General features: G+C 28.9%; 2 protein-coding genes and 1 long non-coding RNA gene across 3 annotated transcripts; 2 read left to right on the top strand and 1 right to left on the bottom strand.

Moving 5' to 3' along the window:
• Positions 1 to 1,811: 1,811 nt before the first annotated feature.
• On the top strand, positions 1,812 to 2,699 carry LOC108455523 (uncharacterized). Its single transcript, XM_017754071.1, has one exon. It carries the CDS (start codon positions 1,812 to 1,814, stop codon positions 2,697 to 2,699), a length of 888 nt encoding a protein of 295 aa, XP_017609560.1.
• A 2,468-nt stretch (positions 2,700 to 5,167) lies between these two features.
• LOC108456430 (uncharacterized) lies at positions 5,168 to 5,988 on the bottom strand. The gene is made up of 2 exons (XR_001866914.2): positions 5,775 to 5,988; positions 5,168 to 5,508 (listed from the first exon to the last, which is right to left on the bottom strand). It is a non-coding gene; the product is annotated as an uncharacterized LOC108456430 (long non-coding RNA).
• A 7,018-nt stretch (positions 5,989 to 13,006) lies between these two features.
• LOC108455819 (NDR1/HIN1-like protein 1) lies at positions 13,007 to 14,129 on the top strand. The gene has a single exon (XM_017754369.2). The coding sequence runs from the start codon at positions 13,204 to 13,206 to the stop codon at positions 13,831 to 13,833; it is 630 nt and encodes a 209-aa protein (XP_017609858.1). The 5' UTR covers positions 13,007 to 13,203; the 3' UTR covers positions 13,834 to 14,129.
• The last annotated feature ends 3,755 nt before the right edge of the window (positions 14,130 to 17,884 follow it).

Below are 17,884 nucleotides of genomic sequence, written 5' to 3' on the forward strand. Positions count from 1 at the left end.
AACTTTTAGTTTTGGGGGTGTTAATTAATTTAAGAGTTAAATATAAAATTAGTACCTAAACTTATCTATTTCTCCTAAATTGATATTTATGAATTTTTTTTTCTAAATTAATACCTAAACTTTTTTTCCGTCCACTATATTAGTAAAAAAAGCCTAATGTCGTTAGCTTTTTATTGACATGTCAACACTATCCAATCACACGTAGCCTCATGGCATCCTCTTGTACATCTTTTTCTTTTTCTTTTTCATTTCCCTCATTTTCTCCCTTTCTTTTTTTCTTCTTTACTTTTCTTTTTCCTACCCTTGTCTTCTTCACTGTTCTTCATCTTCTAGTTTAAGGGACAACTGCAACAAAGAACCAACGCTAGATTCTTGGGTTTTTTTTTCTTGACTTTTTAAGAAAAAATATTAATTTTCGGTATTTCAAGTTCTGGGTTTTCAACATTTTACTTTGAATGAGGTTTTTTTTTTTTTTTAAAAATCCCCTCCCAAATTTTTTCCTTTTCATGGTTCTCTTTAAATGGGTGTTAAATTGTGCTTTAGCTAGTAATCGTAAACACAGTGGTAGTAAACATCGCTCCTTACAAACGGTGCAACATAGTTCATCGTCGATATGGGTTTCGTTTATTTCCACCATCGACATTGCTTTCATAGCCGCTTTTGACGTCGGCGGTTGGTCATTTTGTCCTCATTTCGAAAGGGAACAGTAAGCTGGAAATTCACCGCGTCGGTAGAACAAAGATACGGCTAAGAGATTAGAGGTTGAGAGGGTTTAGTATTTTATTTTGCTTAATAATTGGTTTAGTTAGAAGAGTAATATGATTTATTTAGTTTTTAAAGTTAATAATAAAATTAAGTGATAATGGCTGAGAAACGGTTTAAAAACAAGAGAAAATGAAGGAAATGAAAAAGAAAAGAAAAAGAAAAAGTGTACAAGAGGATGTCAAATGGCGGCAAGCCCATTTTTGTAATTTTTGAGGCTCTAGGAGAAGGGGCCCTTTAAAAAAAAAATTATAGAATGTAATATAATAAAAGCTTAAAAGTTTAGGGGGCTCTAAGAGATGAAGCCTTTTATTGTGAAAATTTAAAAATTTTAGACATTTAATTAATTTATTTTAGTCTGACATTTTTCCCATATTAAAACTGATAGCATTAGGCTAATGTATTAATATAGTAGACAGAAAAAAATTTGGATACCAACTTGAGACAAAAAAAAATCATAAGTACCAATTTGGGAGAAGTGGAGAAGTTTGGTTACCAATTTTATATTTAACCTTTAATTTAATTGTAATTTTAGGTTGTAAGTTATTTATTTTAATTAGATTATTTGGGTAATTGGATTTATGTTTGAGTTTAGTTGGGATAGGTGTATATTGGATATAGCTTATTTGATATGTAATTATTAGAGGTTGAGTATAGCTATGAGTTAAAAAGAAATCGATTTATTCTGGAAATTAAAATAAAAATAAATTATAAAATTGAATAATTATATCGAAAAAGCAATTGAGTTAACCTATTTTTGACATATCTCTCTACATAATTCAAACATAAATAGGTTTTTATGATGGGTACAAAGTAATAGATGTTTCAGAAGAAGTTTGAAGGGAGTAGGAATGAAATGAGATGATTGTCTGTCGGTTACCAAATTGAGGTTTATATGAAAATGAAAATAAAATTATGAAGTTAAAAATAGGTTTGTATCCAAAATATAAGACACGCTCCCCACTCGTTTTTAAGGTTCACTTCTTTAACCTTTTCTCTCTCTATTTTACGTGAGAGAGAAAAACAAAGATTGCAACCCAAAAAAGAGAATGGCATCTGATCATGTAGGAAAACCAAATGAGCAGACGACAGATAAAAATACAACACCCACATCATCACAACAACAACAACAACAAGGACCTCCAATCCAATGGCCGCCACAAAGTCATCCTCCGCAGGTCTGTTATCCTCCAGCAATTGTGCCTCCCAATGCCCAATTCCATGGCTACAATGCACTTCCTCCCCGCGGCGGATACGGCCCTTACCCTTACCCTTACCCTTACCCGCCACCGGGGCCATATTATGGACAGGGTTACATACAATCAGAGCACCGTCATCGTTGTTCGGGAGCTTGTCGTTGCTTTTTGGTATTTTTGATTCTGGTAATTGTGATTTTGCTGCTAACAAAGCTGATCATCTGGGCAACTCTTCTGCCACGATTCCCAGTTTTCCACGTAGAGAACATGCATGTCACAAATTTCAATACCGACGCAAATCCTTTCACGGCAAGGTGGGAGACGGAGATTAGAATTGAAAACCCCAACACTAAATTGTATCTTTATGTGGATGGAATGGAGGTTTTTATGAATTACAACGACAAATACGACGTGGGGTTTACTTGGATCAACCCCATGTTCATGGAAAGCAAGAACAAAACCTCGATGCAAGTTGTGATTAACACAGGGGAGTCGGCTCATCACGCCGTCCCCATTTGGATAGCCCAAGACATGGGCAAAGATCAAAAGAATGGGGGCGTCAATTTTGTGTTGAAAATTAAGGTCTGGGCCACCTTGAAAAGTGGGATGTGGTTGTGGTTCAGGAGGAGCTTGATACTCAATGTTGAATGTGATGATTTGAAGGTTAATTTCGGGAATTCCTCAAGGGAAGGAACTTTGGAATATATTAAAGACCGTGAAGATTGCTATGTTAGCACCTGAATGAATCCTCTATTCTTTTACTTTTAAATTTATATGCAATACATCCTTTCCTGCATCTATGAAGTGGGTTGCTTTGGGATAGTTATGTTAATAGACTAGTATCTTGCTCATTCAATTTCATGTTTTTGTATCAACAAGACCTGCAAAATGTCATATGATTTTTAAGAGATGTAACTTTCCTTTTTCTCTGCTTTTTTTTTTTTTTGGGGGAGGGGTGCATGGGGTGATTATGTTTTCATTTTCCTCCTATTTCAATTTCTATTTTATTAGAAATAGTTACAATACCTTCTTTTTTTTTCTTTTCTCTACCCAACCAAGGTCATGAAGGAAGTTGGTCCATCCAAGAAGGAATGCCACCTTCATTTCCTCTTCTCTTCAACTAATCACTGCAATTTTTTTCAATTATTGTTTATTTTTGTATATTCAACATTTTCTCTTTCGCTGGGTAAATCTTTTTAATGCCACGATTTAAGAAGTTGTTGAGGTTTAATATAAAAGGAAGAGAAATAAATAAAACTTATTCAATTTTAATATAAATTAAACTAATTTAAAAACTCTTAAAACTTCTTAAATTCCAATGACAACTTCTTAGTAAAATAATAGACAAAATGAAATTTCACTACCCATATTTAGTTAAAAACTTAATTTAATTTTAGAGTCCATATTGATTTTTCTTAATTTATAAAATATTGAAATGAAACTATTATAAAAAAAAAGGAAATTCAAAGACTTAGTATGTATGTACAAAGATAAATTACAACTTCAATTTTTTAAATTGAAAATGTAGTATAATTATTAGAGATAAATGATATGGTTTATTTGGACATGAAATGTAATAATAAAATTAGAATAATTTAATGCTAATAATTTCAATTTTTTATTAGTAATTTTTTAGATGCCATTTAATTGAATATGTTTAATTATTGGATGCTATAACTTAAATTTTAATTGATACATAGTATTAATTAAGTGATAATTACAATGCTTATAATTTTATTCGAGTAATAACTCTATTTTACATCAATTAAGTTAGCATAATTTTTTTTAAAGTGAGCACAACTTTTTTACTTCAAAATTTTAACAAATAATTATAAATTAAATTATAATTATCATAATTGTTTTATATATTTTATGCTTAGAGTTATATTTTCAAGTAATAACTCTATTTTAAAATTAGCACAATTTCTTTTAACTAATAATTTTAAAATAAATTATATTTAATTTTAAAACTAATTTAAAATACGATAAACAATAAAAAGTATTCTTATCAATTCAAAAATTTCTTCAAGCTCATACCTTTATATATATATTATAGATAATGACATTCATATTGTATATTTTTCTTATTCTATATATTTTAATATTATAATTCTCTATTATAATTATTTTATTAAATTCCAATTTTGGAAAATTCTTTCTTAAAGTATTTGTCTAAGTGATGCAATTATATTTAATACTTTTTAATATATTAATTCTAAAATATCATTCTTTTAAAAACTTTGATAGATATATATGGGATTTTCATTCTTCATTTAGGTAGATGTGATTAAACTTAAGTTCAGATAAATTTAAATAAAATTTACACATAGAGTGAAAATTAAACTTGATTACTTAAAATTGCAAATCCCCAAACTTACTAATACAAATAAAACTTCATTGACTTCGTTTATCAAATCCTACATATGACTTTCTTTCCCAAAAAATAAATCCTTTTCTTCCCTTTAAATTCTCATTTTCCATCTTTTCCTCTACTTTTGTAGCTTGGATTTTTCTGCAGCCAAGATAATTCCCTATTAATCAAGAGTTCCCTCCTTCCTCTTTCCCTTTTTCTATTTCCTTAATTTTTCAGCTTAAGCCATCAATTTTTTGATGATGGGGGCAAGCTGTTTTCTTCATAGTTAACAGTCTAATAGGACGTGTATTACACGCTCTGAAATGTTGATTATATGACAAATAATCAAAATAGTAAAAATAAAATAAATCTAAAAATTATATATAAATTTTAATTTAATGTGTAATTTGATAATCAATTTTATTTTAGTAGAGGCTATAGCATAATTCTTCATGTTCCCCTAGAAATATCATAAGAGAAGAAAGTAAAAAAGAAGTATAATACGCCTGGTTCACGAGGTTCTACCACTTTCGTTATAGGCCCAATCATAGTCAATAGAAGAGTTTGATCCTATATAAAATAAAGAATTGCAGTAACAGCTTAATCAGCAACTTTGGTACCGACATCCACTTTTTTTTGTTCTATACTCTCCACTTGATGTGGAAGTACAATTATACACAAAACTTTGATTGTGAAACTTTAGCTGTGATTCAAATGTATACATGTAAATTTAATTTGATTCAATTATACATATTTATATAAATAAATTATTCAATTTGTTGTGTCTTTAATATAATTATTTCTATATGCAATATAGAAATATAAAACTATATTATATCAATAATTGTGTTAATAATTTATGAGAATTAAATCAAATCAAATTTTTATATATAAAATTGCACAAAATCAAAATGTATGTATACTGTAATCAGCCAAAATTGTTCGGCCCAAGACCCATAAACAATAAACAAAAAAGAGACCAAAACAGTCCAATTTTTAAGCCGAAAATACAAAAAAATAGAAAACTAAACCACTACCCAAACCCTAAACCCATCAGACCTAAACCCAAAACAAACCCCAACCCCAACCCTTTCTTGCGTCGTTCTAGCAGGCCACCTCCCTCGCGCGCCGAACGCCATCACCCCGCAACGTGCGCCACTCCACCACACCACGTCGGAGTCGTGCTCGATCACGCACCTGTAAACAAGCAAGAAATAGTTGTAAAAAAGGCTATAAAAGCTTTCGAAAACATTTGTAAAAAGGGATCGATTTTTTTCAAAAAATATACAAGAGAAATAGAATACGAAATATAATATAAGATACACATGAAAATCAGTAGAAAAGCGACCAAGAATATTTCTAAGGTGATTATTTACTGCAATTTTGTTCTATTTTTCCTTTTTCTTTTTTTCATTTAGATCCACAGCATATACGAATAATCGGAGAGAGGAGAAGAGGCTTACCGTGCGTTGTGCTTGCACCGTTGGAGGACCTTGCTTCGCCGGTTACAAGGGGGGTTGAAGGCCTGAACACTAGCCTTTCGACTGGGAAACAATGAGAGTGAGGGAATGGAGAAAATAATAAGAAACTTTTAGGGTTTTCTAAAAGCTTCTTAAATGTTTTAAAAATATATATATAAAATAAATGTTTTTTTTTAAATTTGAAATAGCAATATTTGGGGGGGGGAGAAAGAAGCCCGCGTAGTGACCCGATTAATAGGCTGGGTCCGCGCATTTTTACCTTGAATGGGTAATTTTCGCTACCAGTCCTTCCCATTTGCACTATTTTTTAATTTGGCCCTATTTGAATCCTATTTGTTTTTAAATTGCCCCTGGATGTTGCGCATAAACTCATTTTAATCCACGCCTGAACGCTGCATTTTGTGGGCTTGGAATATTTTTCCTATCGGTCCTTCCCCTTTGCACGTGCGCCTACTTTGGTCCCAATTCATGATTTGGTATTTCTTGGTATTTTACGACTTGCACCCCATGTTTCATTTTGATTATGATTAAATCCCAAACCTTTTATAACTCCAATTATTTTCATTTTTTGTTGTGCTTATTAAATATTTTATTACTTATCGCATTACTTCCATTATTATTATTTTGTTTTTGTTTACTATTTCGTTTTTACATGCTTTTCAACATTGGATTGCTAATATATTATTATTATTAAGATTATTCTTGCTATCATATATTATTGCTATTATCGAAACTATCAGATATTATTATTATCATTACTATTTTCGTTATTATTCTTATTACTATTTACATTATTATTATTACTATTTCTGTTATTATCACTTTTACTAATTTTTTCCTATTATTATTTTACTATCATTTTTTATACTAAAGTGTTTCTTTAATATTATTATATTTTCGTTATTCTTATTGTTTTAAAAAATTTATCATATGATGTGTTCTTAAAATTATGTATGATATTTAATTAGGTCACCTTTATGTATTATTACATACACAAAATTTATATTAGCTTTATCTACATACATTATAAATCTCATGTTATTTCATATTTGTATTTTCTTAAGAATTTACTTATATACCATCTGTTTCTTTTAAAACCCTATTTTTCCATATTTTTAAGCACTCTCATCAATTAGTATTTTCTATATTTTATTTTTATTCATTTTATAACCGCTTGCGTTTTAAAAAAAAAAACCCTCTCAACATAAGGAAATATTTCATGTTTGGAAGTTTGAGAGATCCGGCCCAATCGTGCTGGGTTCCGATTTTTTTTTCATTCAACTGAAATATGGAATACCCTTGTGAAATTTCGCCTACGTTTTCTTAAATTAAAACAAGGTAATATTTTGTGTTTGGGAGTTTGAAAGATCGTGCCCAATCATGCTGGGTTTCAATTTTTCATTCGACAAAAGTACAGAATATCCATTTGAAATTTCATCTATGTTTTTTTAAATTAAAATGAGGCAATATTCCGTATTTGGAAAATCGATAAATCGTGCCCAATCGTGCTGGGTTTCGATTTATCGTTTGGCCAAATAGCCAAATATCCTTTTTAAATTTCAAATACATGAGTTTCGAAAATTATGAGGTAATCTTGTATTGAGGGTTTGAAATGTTGTATCCAATCATGCTAGATATGATATTTTATTCCTTCTGAACGAGAGGATCTCGACTTTCAACCTAAACGTTTTTAAAGGAATCGCATTTTAAAATCTTTTTCAAAATTTCAACATTAGGAAGTTAATTGATCAGTACGGTATGAACTTTGGGCATTGCAAGGGTGCTGATCTTTCCTCGTGCGTAACCGACTCCCGAATCCATTTTCTAGTTTTTCACAGACTAAAAAACGTTGTTTTAATAAACCAAAATGCTTTATTAAAATGATCGATCACAGGGTGACCCGATCACACTTGAACAAAAAGGATTGGTGGCGACTCCATACCTCGTTTTAAAGTCGATCCCCATTTTTCAAAATAAAAATGGTTTCGACATATACAATTGCACATTAAATCGAAGTTTATACATAGATTTGAGATTTATCCAGAGAGAGAGAGAGAGAGAGAGAGAGAGAGAGAGAGAGAGAGAGAGAGAGAGAGAGAGAGAGAGAGAGATTAAAAAAAAAGGCTTATAATTCACACATTGGTACCTAAACTATACCCTTTTCACCATCTTGGTACCTAAACTTTTTTTTATCACAATTTGTACCTAAACTACTTTTTTTCCCAAGTTGATACCTCCGTTAGTTAACTCATTAAATCTATTATAAAAAAGGCTTAACTCGCATACCTAAACTATTCCCTTTTGTCTAAGTTGCTATCTAAACTTCTTTTTTTTTGTCACAAGTGGTATTTAAACTATTCTTTTGTTACCCATTTTATGCTAAAATATTATATTCATTATAAAAAAATGTCAATAATAAACTGCTATATCATATAAACTTAAAAATAAAAATTATATTTTTAAAATTCTTTTTTTTATTTTACATTATTTCTCTCTCTTTTTTTTTTCTTTTTTCCTTTTTTTTTTCCTTCTTCCTTTATAATGTTTGACAATAATTGCTTAAAAGCTACCCTTCCAAGATCTAGATGTTGGTGATTAATTTTGATTTTGGACTTCACAACTTACATGCTCTACTTGACGAGATCAAAAAAATTATTTTATCGATCAAAATTATATTTTTAGAACCGGTCGAGATATTGGTCCAGGGACAAGGACAGGTCAATTAACTAACAAACCAATACAATTGATTGAACCAAGCTAAAAAAAACCAGTGGAACCATTTTCTCTGTTTTTAAATATTTTTTATTTTATGTATTTCTAATAATTTATTTGATTGAACCATACGAGTTGGTCAAACGGAGAATGGGTAGCCTGACAGGCTCAACCATTGATATAGTTCTAAAGAAAAAAAAAAAATATATATATATATATATACAAAAGAAGAAAATAATAAAATCTTTTTGAAAAAAAAGTATAATTTAAGCATGAAATTTCAAGTTAAGCCAAAAAAAAAATCTGAATGCAAGAAATAAATAAATAAATAAATAAGAAGAATTGGGAAAATAATACTATAAAAAAAATTCAAAGGGTAGAATTAAAAGTTTTGAGGTTGAAAGAAGATGTGTGGTGGGCACTTGGTACAATCAAACAATGTGTAGGGTGGGAATCAACTTAAATTTCTGTGCCCAAAAAGCTGACTTTTGGGGATCCTAATATCCCTACCCACGAACCCACAGCTCGATCCAAAGGGTATATATCCTTGCCTTCTGCTACTCATTTTTCTATTTCACTATGCTTATCTTGTCCTTCCTTTTTCACTTTGATCAAATCAATTTTTATATTTCTTTTTATAATTTTATTTCGAAAAGTTTTATCTTGAACACGAGAGTCTTAAATTTAATTCAGTAAATTAATTTAATGTAATTTTGACTTAATGGTAAATTTAAAGTTTTGAGAATTTTTAATTCTAAATTTTTATTTTATATAAATTATGTGTAAATTTTAATTTTAATTTTAATTTATTTTAAATCTTACATGTATGAATTATATTTAAATTTATTCTAATTTAATTATTAATCTTATCGAATTTTACAATTTTAAATATGTATTATTTATATCTGCAATTGTAATTATACTTGTATAAATAACTTTAAAAAACCTCAATAAATGAAAATTACACACATGATTTTGGGTTTAATTTAAAAGATTTGTGAAAATTACTTTTAAGAAATTATATTATTAAAATTCTTCTATTTCTCCTATGCACAAAAATGCATAAATGTGTCGTTCAAACATTTGTTTTATATATACTCACTTATTAATTTAAACTGTACTTTGCACTAAATAAAATAAAATTTGTATTATTGATATTTGATAATCTATTACTTACCATAGAAGCTCATCGTAGGTGAAGCTTCTCCAGATCGGCAAACTTCTATCCAATGTTTCTGTTATGAGTAAATAAGGTCCAATGTTTTATTTAGATATATTCAAGTTTTTATACAATATTTATTTTTACTTATAATTCTTTTAAATTCTTAAATTAGAAAAATTACACGCTTAAATACATTTGGATCCATATCTTCATTGTTATTATAATAACAACGGTATTAATTGAGCTAAGGTTGAATTAACTAATATATCCAACTTAGTTTCTTGTGCCCACTTAATTAATTCTAGCCCAAAGAGAATTTAACATTAATGGCAAAGACTAACATCTTAGGTCTTTTAGTACCCAGGTTTGAATTCTACTCTATGTAACTCTCATGTGTGGTTCTCAAATCTCACCATACACAGTTACAATATGAAGATTGTATTCGATTCATCGTCCTTCTATATTTATATTAGTTTAATTCTACTTTTTAATTACTCTAATACATTTATAATGGTTGTATTCATTTATACTTGTAAGAAAAATCTAGACAGCTGTTAATTAAATTTTTTTGTAAACATTGTTGTTTCAACCACCCTTCCAAACCTTTGATATATAAAAAAAAAGAAATTCAAAAATTTGAGATGCTTTTTTGTGCCACATTCAATTGTCAATGGGAATAAATTCCTGGGAAAACAAAGTTACAAGCATATGAATTATGAAATAAGATATTGAAGGTTTTGTTAAGATATCGTTATTTCAAGCATTGAAAATTCAGGCTAGGGGTACAAAAAGAACACTTTGGTTTGCCTTGTTTTCTTGTGTTAGTTAGAGCTTTTACATTTTCCACAATTTCAATCCTTACATACAGTGGGTTCCATTCTCTTCTGTCTTTTGTGCTCCAAGGGAAGAAGTCTTTTTTGCTTTGCTTTCTAATTATTTTATTTTGGGGGGTGGATTCATCTGGTTTTCACATTCCTAAGTCATGAGCTTCGAAGACTAATTTACCAAGGGAACATATCAGACAAGAAGGGTTCATTCTGAAATTTCCAAGCAACCTTTAAGTTTGTTGACTTTTACTCTTTACATGGACGAGTACCCTAAATTTGGAGGTGTAAATGTTAACAATGCTCAAGTGCTATTAGCTTAAATGATATATAATTTGTATTTTTTTTCTTTAAATCAATGAAAATACTATAAAATGTAATTGTTAACCGGACTCAATTATTAGTAATGCTGATAACAGTTGAGGCGATTTGTGAGCTTGTTAATTAAAATAACATTGGTTGGTCAAACGTCAAGTAGCAAACAATAATTTAGCTAGAGAAAGACATTAAAAAACTCACTCTCGATGGATCAAAACAAAAAAGAAAATGTGTGATAGAATCTAAAATATAAAATAAGGTTAGGATTATTGTGATTGATTTGTCGTAAAGGAGGTGCTAGAGGGCGTAAATAAATGGATTCCCCCACCTGCTGTATCATCAAGAAAAGCATAAAAATATGGTATCAAGAAAAAGAGGATATTCGTATATATGAAAGGGAAACCACTTTAAAACCTTTTCAATCCATAGAAATACAAAAGCAAGCGGGGAATGGAGTCATTGATTCCTTGCCCTCCTCCCACTCTTAAGCCTGGGATGGCTGAAGAGAGATGTGGGTGTATATTCTATAGTGGGTGGCCGTGGCTTGGCTGGATATACATATGGAACCTCCAAAAAGAGGGTAGGGCCCCGCTGGTTGGCTGGCTGGCTGGCCGGGAATCCCATGGATACGTGTTACTTGGACTTCCTCTTCTTCTTCTTTTTTAACCAATATATGATATGGAAATTAAATTAAATTTTAGTTAATAACTAATATTCTCAATAATATCATTTAAAAATACATAAAATTTTCATTAAAAATACAATACGCATCTAATACTTGATTAAACTCATCCATCTTTTTTAATCCAATCTTAATATTTTATAATAGACCTAACTGGTTAATCTTTTCATTCGATCCACCTTTACCATTTTATTATTTTAAAACGATAAGGGTAAGCTTCCCTTCTTGACTTCATTATTCATTTCAAATGGTTGTTAATATATCAAGATATATTAAATGGAGAAAAACTAAGGATTTTCATTTTATAAATATCTAAATAACATTAATTACTTCAGAGAAAAATATCTCTTTACAAAATAAAATTTTAACTATCTTTTTAAAAAATATTTTTAGCATGTTGAGATTTAAGATTCACATATTGTAATTGTGAATGGTAAAACGCGAATATAGATATTTAAAAACCTAAGACCTCTGCTTTTTATTTTGTCCAAATCAAGATGTTCACTGTCAATAGCAATAACTAATCTTCTCAATATGAATATTCTTCAAAAAGATAAACAACTGATCATGTCGATTGCTTTAATCAACAATACCAATGCTTTCATATGAAATTTATCTTTTTACCCATATAAGTGTCTCGTAACCTGACACTAATAATGTTTTTGACAAAATTTGATTTCATTAATTTAGTGAAAACTATTAAAAGAATCAAATAAAATATTTTTAAAATATTATACTAGTAATTTAATTATTATTTTTAAAAGCTGTATGTTCAGTTTTCATTTTAATTTTTCAATTATCCTACTTTTCTTTTCTTTTTTCATTATTACTGACTTGTTAATTTCATGCACGTACTAAGTATTAAAAATAATATATTTTAAAATTTTATATTTAATATATTAATGGTGTATAATTTTATGCACGCCATCACTAAAAATATTTTAAAACTAGCTTTAATTAACATTATTCTTATAATATGATATATATAATTTGATTCATTAATATTACATAAAATTATATCGCATTAATGAATCAAATGATAAGGTTTTAACCATTTTAATTTTTTATTCTTTTTCATTTAATTTTTATTTTTCATTAATGAAAACAAAAAATATTGACAAAATTTTGTTGTAACATGCATGACAATCCAGCAAAAGAAAATCAAAGAAGGATAAAATAAAGGGTGGAGACCAATCATTTGAGTATTTTCTTTTCCATGTCTTTGAAAAAGTTATAACTATTAATTAGATTACGACATATTTAGGATATAATATAAAAATAATTGAGGTTTTAATTAAATGATAAAAGTGAAAAAGTGAAAATAATTAAATCTTGAGATTATATTTTCTAGATTTTACATAAAAATAAAATTACCCATCCCTAATAAATAATGTTTATTATTTTATAAAATAACTGATTTTTTATAATTTTATACATGAATTGATAAATAAATATTAATCCAACACTTAAAACTAATATATAAATGCATCGAGATGAATTCATAATATCTATACTATAAATGATTTTTTTTCCACCATGCAATAATAATAAACTCTCATTTTATATTATAGAGATGGTACCCTATATGTAATTATATATATCAACACAGGCAACATCTGTATCTCATTACACAAACCAAAGCAGAGAGGTCCTCACTCTGTTTCAACCCCCCCCCCCTCCCTCTTTAATTTTCACTCACACTTTCTATCTACCATGTCGGCAAAGGAATGCGGCCACCATGGCAAAGGCCACAATAAATTCCGCCGAAGACTCCTCTTCGGCATTCTGTTCTTCATCCTAATTGTTCTGATCACAATCCTTCTCATTTGGGCAATCCTTCGTCCCAGCAAGCCCAGATTCATTCTCCAGGACACCACCGTCTACGGTTTCAACGCCTCCGTCCCCAATTTCCTTACTTCCAGTTTCCAAGTCACCGTATCGTCTCGAAACCCCAATGACAGAATAGGAATATACTACGACAGGCTCGACCTCTACGCCACCTACAGGAACCAACAGATCACACCCCGGACTTCACTCCCTCCCACTTACCAGGGTCACAAGGATGTCAACGTTTGGTCGCCTTTCATAAACGGGAACATGATACCTATCTCCCCGGACTTTTCCACGTCTTTAAGTTCGGAACAGGCTTCCGGGTCGGTTTTTCTTACCATTAAGATTGATGGGCGGGTGAGATGGAAAGTTGGAGCTTTCGTGTCCGGGAGATACCATCTTTACGTTCGATGTCCGGCAATAATTACTTTTGGAAGCAAATTTAACGGTGTTATTGTCGCACAAAACGCTGTTAAGTTTCAGTTTGTGACTAGATGCAGCGTCAGTGTCTGAAGTTTGAACAGACTGAGGATTGAGGAAGAAGAAAGAACTAAGGACGTCAAGTACTATTTGTTTTTTTTTCAATCTTAATATATCGTCTATCCCTTCGTTTTTAGTTTTTTTTTTTTTTTTTTGTAAGGGAATTGTACACTTTGCTATACAATAAATGGAGAAAAAAATTGAAAGCAGAAATTGATAGTAAAAAAGTAGTAGAAATTTTTATTTTCTAAAACCAAAAGAAAAAACCCAAGTGTGATTAATAAGAATCAAGCAGTTTGTGGAGGTTGTGCAGTCTTTTTCATTTAGAAGTGACTTGTTTTTCTTCTTTTCTAGTCGTGGATCTTCAAAGTTTTTTTTAAAAAAATAAAAAAAAAAAAGAATAATTTCAACCTTAATTAGGGTGTCGTTTCTATTCATAAATCCATAATTTTAATTTGATATGATTGGATCCATGCACATGATTATACACCGGATGTATTTTTTACAAAAATTATTTTAAAATTTGGTTCGCTGTTTGAAAATAATTTCATTCAACAAAATGTTGAAAAGTCGTGATGAGTTTAGATGAGAAATAGGAAAAGGACATATAGAGGGCGGTGTTTAATTTCTTTTTAATTTTTAAATAAAATAATAAATATATTTTAACATATTTAAATTCACAAATAATCATAATAATAATAATATCAACATGAACCCTGATTTGTTGAATGTGTGAATCCAATGCATTTCCTTTTATACATTAACCCGAGTTGTTGGTAAATTTGGTGAGCTCCATTATTCACAAAAACTAATCAAAGCTTACCATATCCGTTTTCCATTAAGTATTTGGAAAATGTTTGAAATATTTACAAAGAACCAATATCGTAGGGTCCTAATCTCAAATGCAATTCAATCTTTTCTACTACCAAACCAAAAGTTCACTGGAAATTTGCTAAACATTACAAAATAAACAAAAAGGCAAGAAAATAGTGATTGAATGTGGAGGTCAACATCAAACGGTTGTGCTGTCTGGCCTTAGAATTCACAAAGGTTGAATATTCTTCACTTGAATCGGGGTTACTACAAATTTAGCATTCATCCAAGAAAATAAAATAGTGCCTGCTTAGTTTTCGTAATATATCTCAATTTTAACTGAATTCCCCCTTATTATTATTATTATTCCAAGTACTAATAATTACGTGTTTGGGAAATGGGTCTTTCCCCATGTTACTGTAGTGGCGTCGCTTTCTATGGATGAAAAATTATATAAAATAATATTTATAAAATTTTATATAAAATAAAAAATTAAAACTGATGTTTTATAAAAAAAGATAAAACCACGTAGGATTATTTATACAACTCTACTCCGATGAAATCATATTTTCATTTAAGGATAAGAGTAGAGTAGAATGAGAAAACGAAAGGGGTAAGCAAGCAGAGCATATGGAGGGGTTTGAATTGTTTAATGTGCCCAATATTTTTATGCAAGGAGAGGATAGTTTATTAAGGAATTTTAAGGTGAATAACATGCAGTTCATGCACCGCCATCTTTGCAGAGCTGGAACAACACTTGCTTTCACCAACACCTAACTACCGAATATTAGGATTATAAGTGTTTTTGTGTTCTGAGTTAGGCGAAGTTTGAATTTAAATAATTTATTTTTGGGTTTAATTTTGACGGGCTAAAATTGAATATGTTTTTAGATGGGTAATGTGTTTTCTTTTATAAAGTTAAAAATAATAATGACGATAAAATTAATTACTATAATTGTCAAATAAAAAATTTCACTTGTTTTTAACTGATTTTGGAGATTAGGCGTGTTTTGTATTATAACAAGTATGATTCTTCCGCTTTCGCTTGGAATTTTTCATTAGAAATTATATATTAAATAATATTATAAACCATAATAATATAAATAAAAATATGAGTTAGTATTTAATATATTTGCAATGTTTTTTTTATTATTTCGCAACTATCTTTAAAAATTGTCATGCCTCTTTTTTTTTTTTAAATATTTATTTTTTCTAATATTTTACTATACTCTTATACAATAATTGTCAACCCCTAATTCTTTATGGAGTCTAAAACTTCACTAATAGTGTACTAAATATTTTCTCTAAAATATTAATTAATGGCTAAATCAATATATTTTTATTTTAAAATTATAATTTTACTTTTATTAAACGAAATTTTACATCATTATAGTTTTCAAATGATTTAATAAATTTCATTCATTTTTTATTACTGCTATTCAATATATAGCTAGACGTTCAATCTGAATATTCAAAATTTTTATTGTTATGGATAGCTTAAACTTCACTAATGAATTTAAGTAAAATATATCCATTTTTATGTTCATGTGTATTTTAAATCAATACCAAATAATAAATTTAATATTCAACTATGTAATCATATATATATATATGGGCAAAACAATTTGCTTGTTTTCACAGGGACGTGTCTAGACAAAAAGATCTAATTTCAGTAGCTAAGGTACCAGAAAATTGGATCAATCTCTACACTAATGGGGCTGCTCAGGTTGTTTCTGGAAATGTTGCAGCTAGGGGAGTCATAAAAAATAGAAACGTGGAGTGAATTATGGGATATAACAAATATTTGGACAAATGCTCAGTCTTTGATGTTGAATTGTGGGGTATTCTTGATGGATTGGCTCTCTTTCAAGACAAATGATATGATGGTGTGCTGATTCAAACAGATAGTTTGGAGGCGGTCAAGGCCATTCAAAATTCCTCTATGACAAGTTTGAACTTTGCTCTCATTAAACATATTCATCACCTTTTGATGAATGCGTGATTTTTGGTCATTCAAGATTCTCTTAGGGACCTCAATAAAAATGCTAATTGCTTAGCCAAAATGACATTTGAGACAAACCAAGGACTAAAGATATTTGAGGAGATTGCAAGGGAGGTGCTAATACTTTCTCCTATTATTCAAGCAAGTGACACTCTTGCTCAAAGAATTCTTGTGTGGTTAATTTTATTTGTCTGTTTTATTTAAAAAAAAAAAAAAACTATACACATGAAGGTTGAATTATATTTAATTATTTAAATTATTTGAGTTATTCAAAAACCAAAATTGTACATTTATTATCTAACTTGAACTAATTATTTTTACTCAAAAACTTAAAAATTAATTTAAATTTTAAAATCAATTTTACTCAATTAATTCATAAAAATAATTTTAAAATGTAACATTTAATAACTTTTAAGTTCAAATCTTAACATATATAATTTTTAACTTAATTTTATGATTGTTTAGTAGAAAAATACTTTAATTAAACAAAGCTTTCAATCACCGGTAATACCATTACTTATGGTTTGTTTGGACAACATAGAGTAACCGAATGAAAGTGTAATTATTAGGGTAGTAATTACACTCTTTTGTAATTACAAAATTGTAATTTCCTAGACATTTTTGTTAACAACGCGTAATTACATCGTAATTACCTGTCATGTTTGATATTACAAATTTTATTTACACAATAAAATAATTTATGTTTTTTAAATATTAATTACTATAAAAATATTAGTATGAAAAAATAATTTCTAAACAAGTAACAAAAATTAAAATTAAATCATTATATTTATCATATGTTAGTCTAAAAAGTAATTGATAATACGATTACTAAAAAAATAATAAGAAAAATAAGCATATGCAATTTTATCTAATTGTTCTAGTGCATATTTTTGAGTTATTTCCTATTTACTATTTAACATATGCTCATTATCATCAATTGTTGATTCTTGATCGAGTTCATTATCATGTAAATTTGAATTTGCATCTTTAAAATTATTAAGATCTCATTTTTCATATATTCTTCAAGTATGGATATCTTATTCTATCTATGATTAAAGTTATGATATATGCAACACGCTAGTACAATCGACCTTGTTTTTAAGCTATACTAATGTGATGTTAATATGAGAAATATTTTTTTAGAAAAACAAATATATTCTCAATCACATTTCATAGTCTCAAATGTCTCAAATTAAAGAGTTCACAAGATACCTATGATGCTTTTGTCTGACACCATTCTTATAAATGGTATCATACTGTACGATA

The sequence above is a fragment of the Gossypium arboreum genome, chromosome 9, assembly GCF_025698485.1.
Source record: "Gossypium arboreum isolate Shixiya-1 chromosome 9, ASM2569848v2, whole genome shotgun sequence".
NCBI classification, from domain to species: Eukaryota; Viridiplantae; Streptophyta; class Magnoliopsida; order Malvales; family Malvaceae; genus Gossypium; species Gossypium arboreum.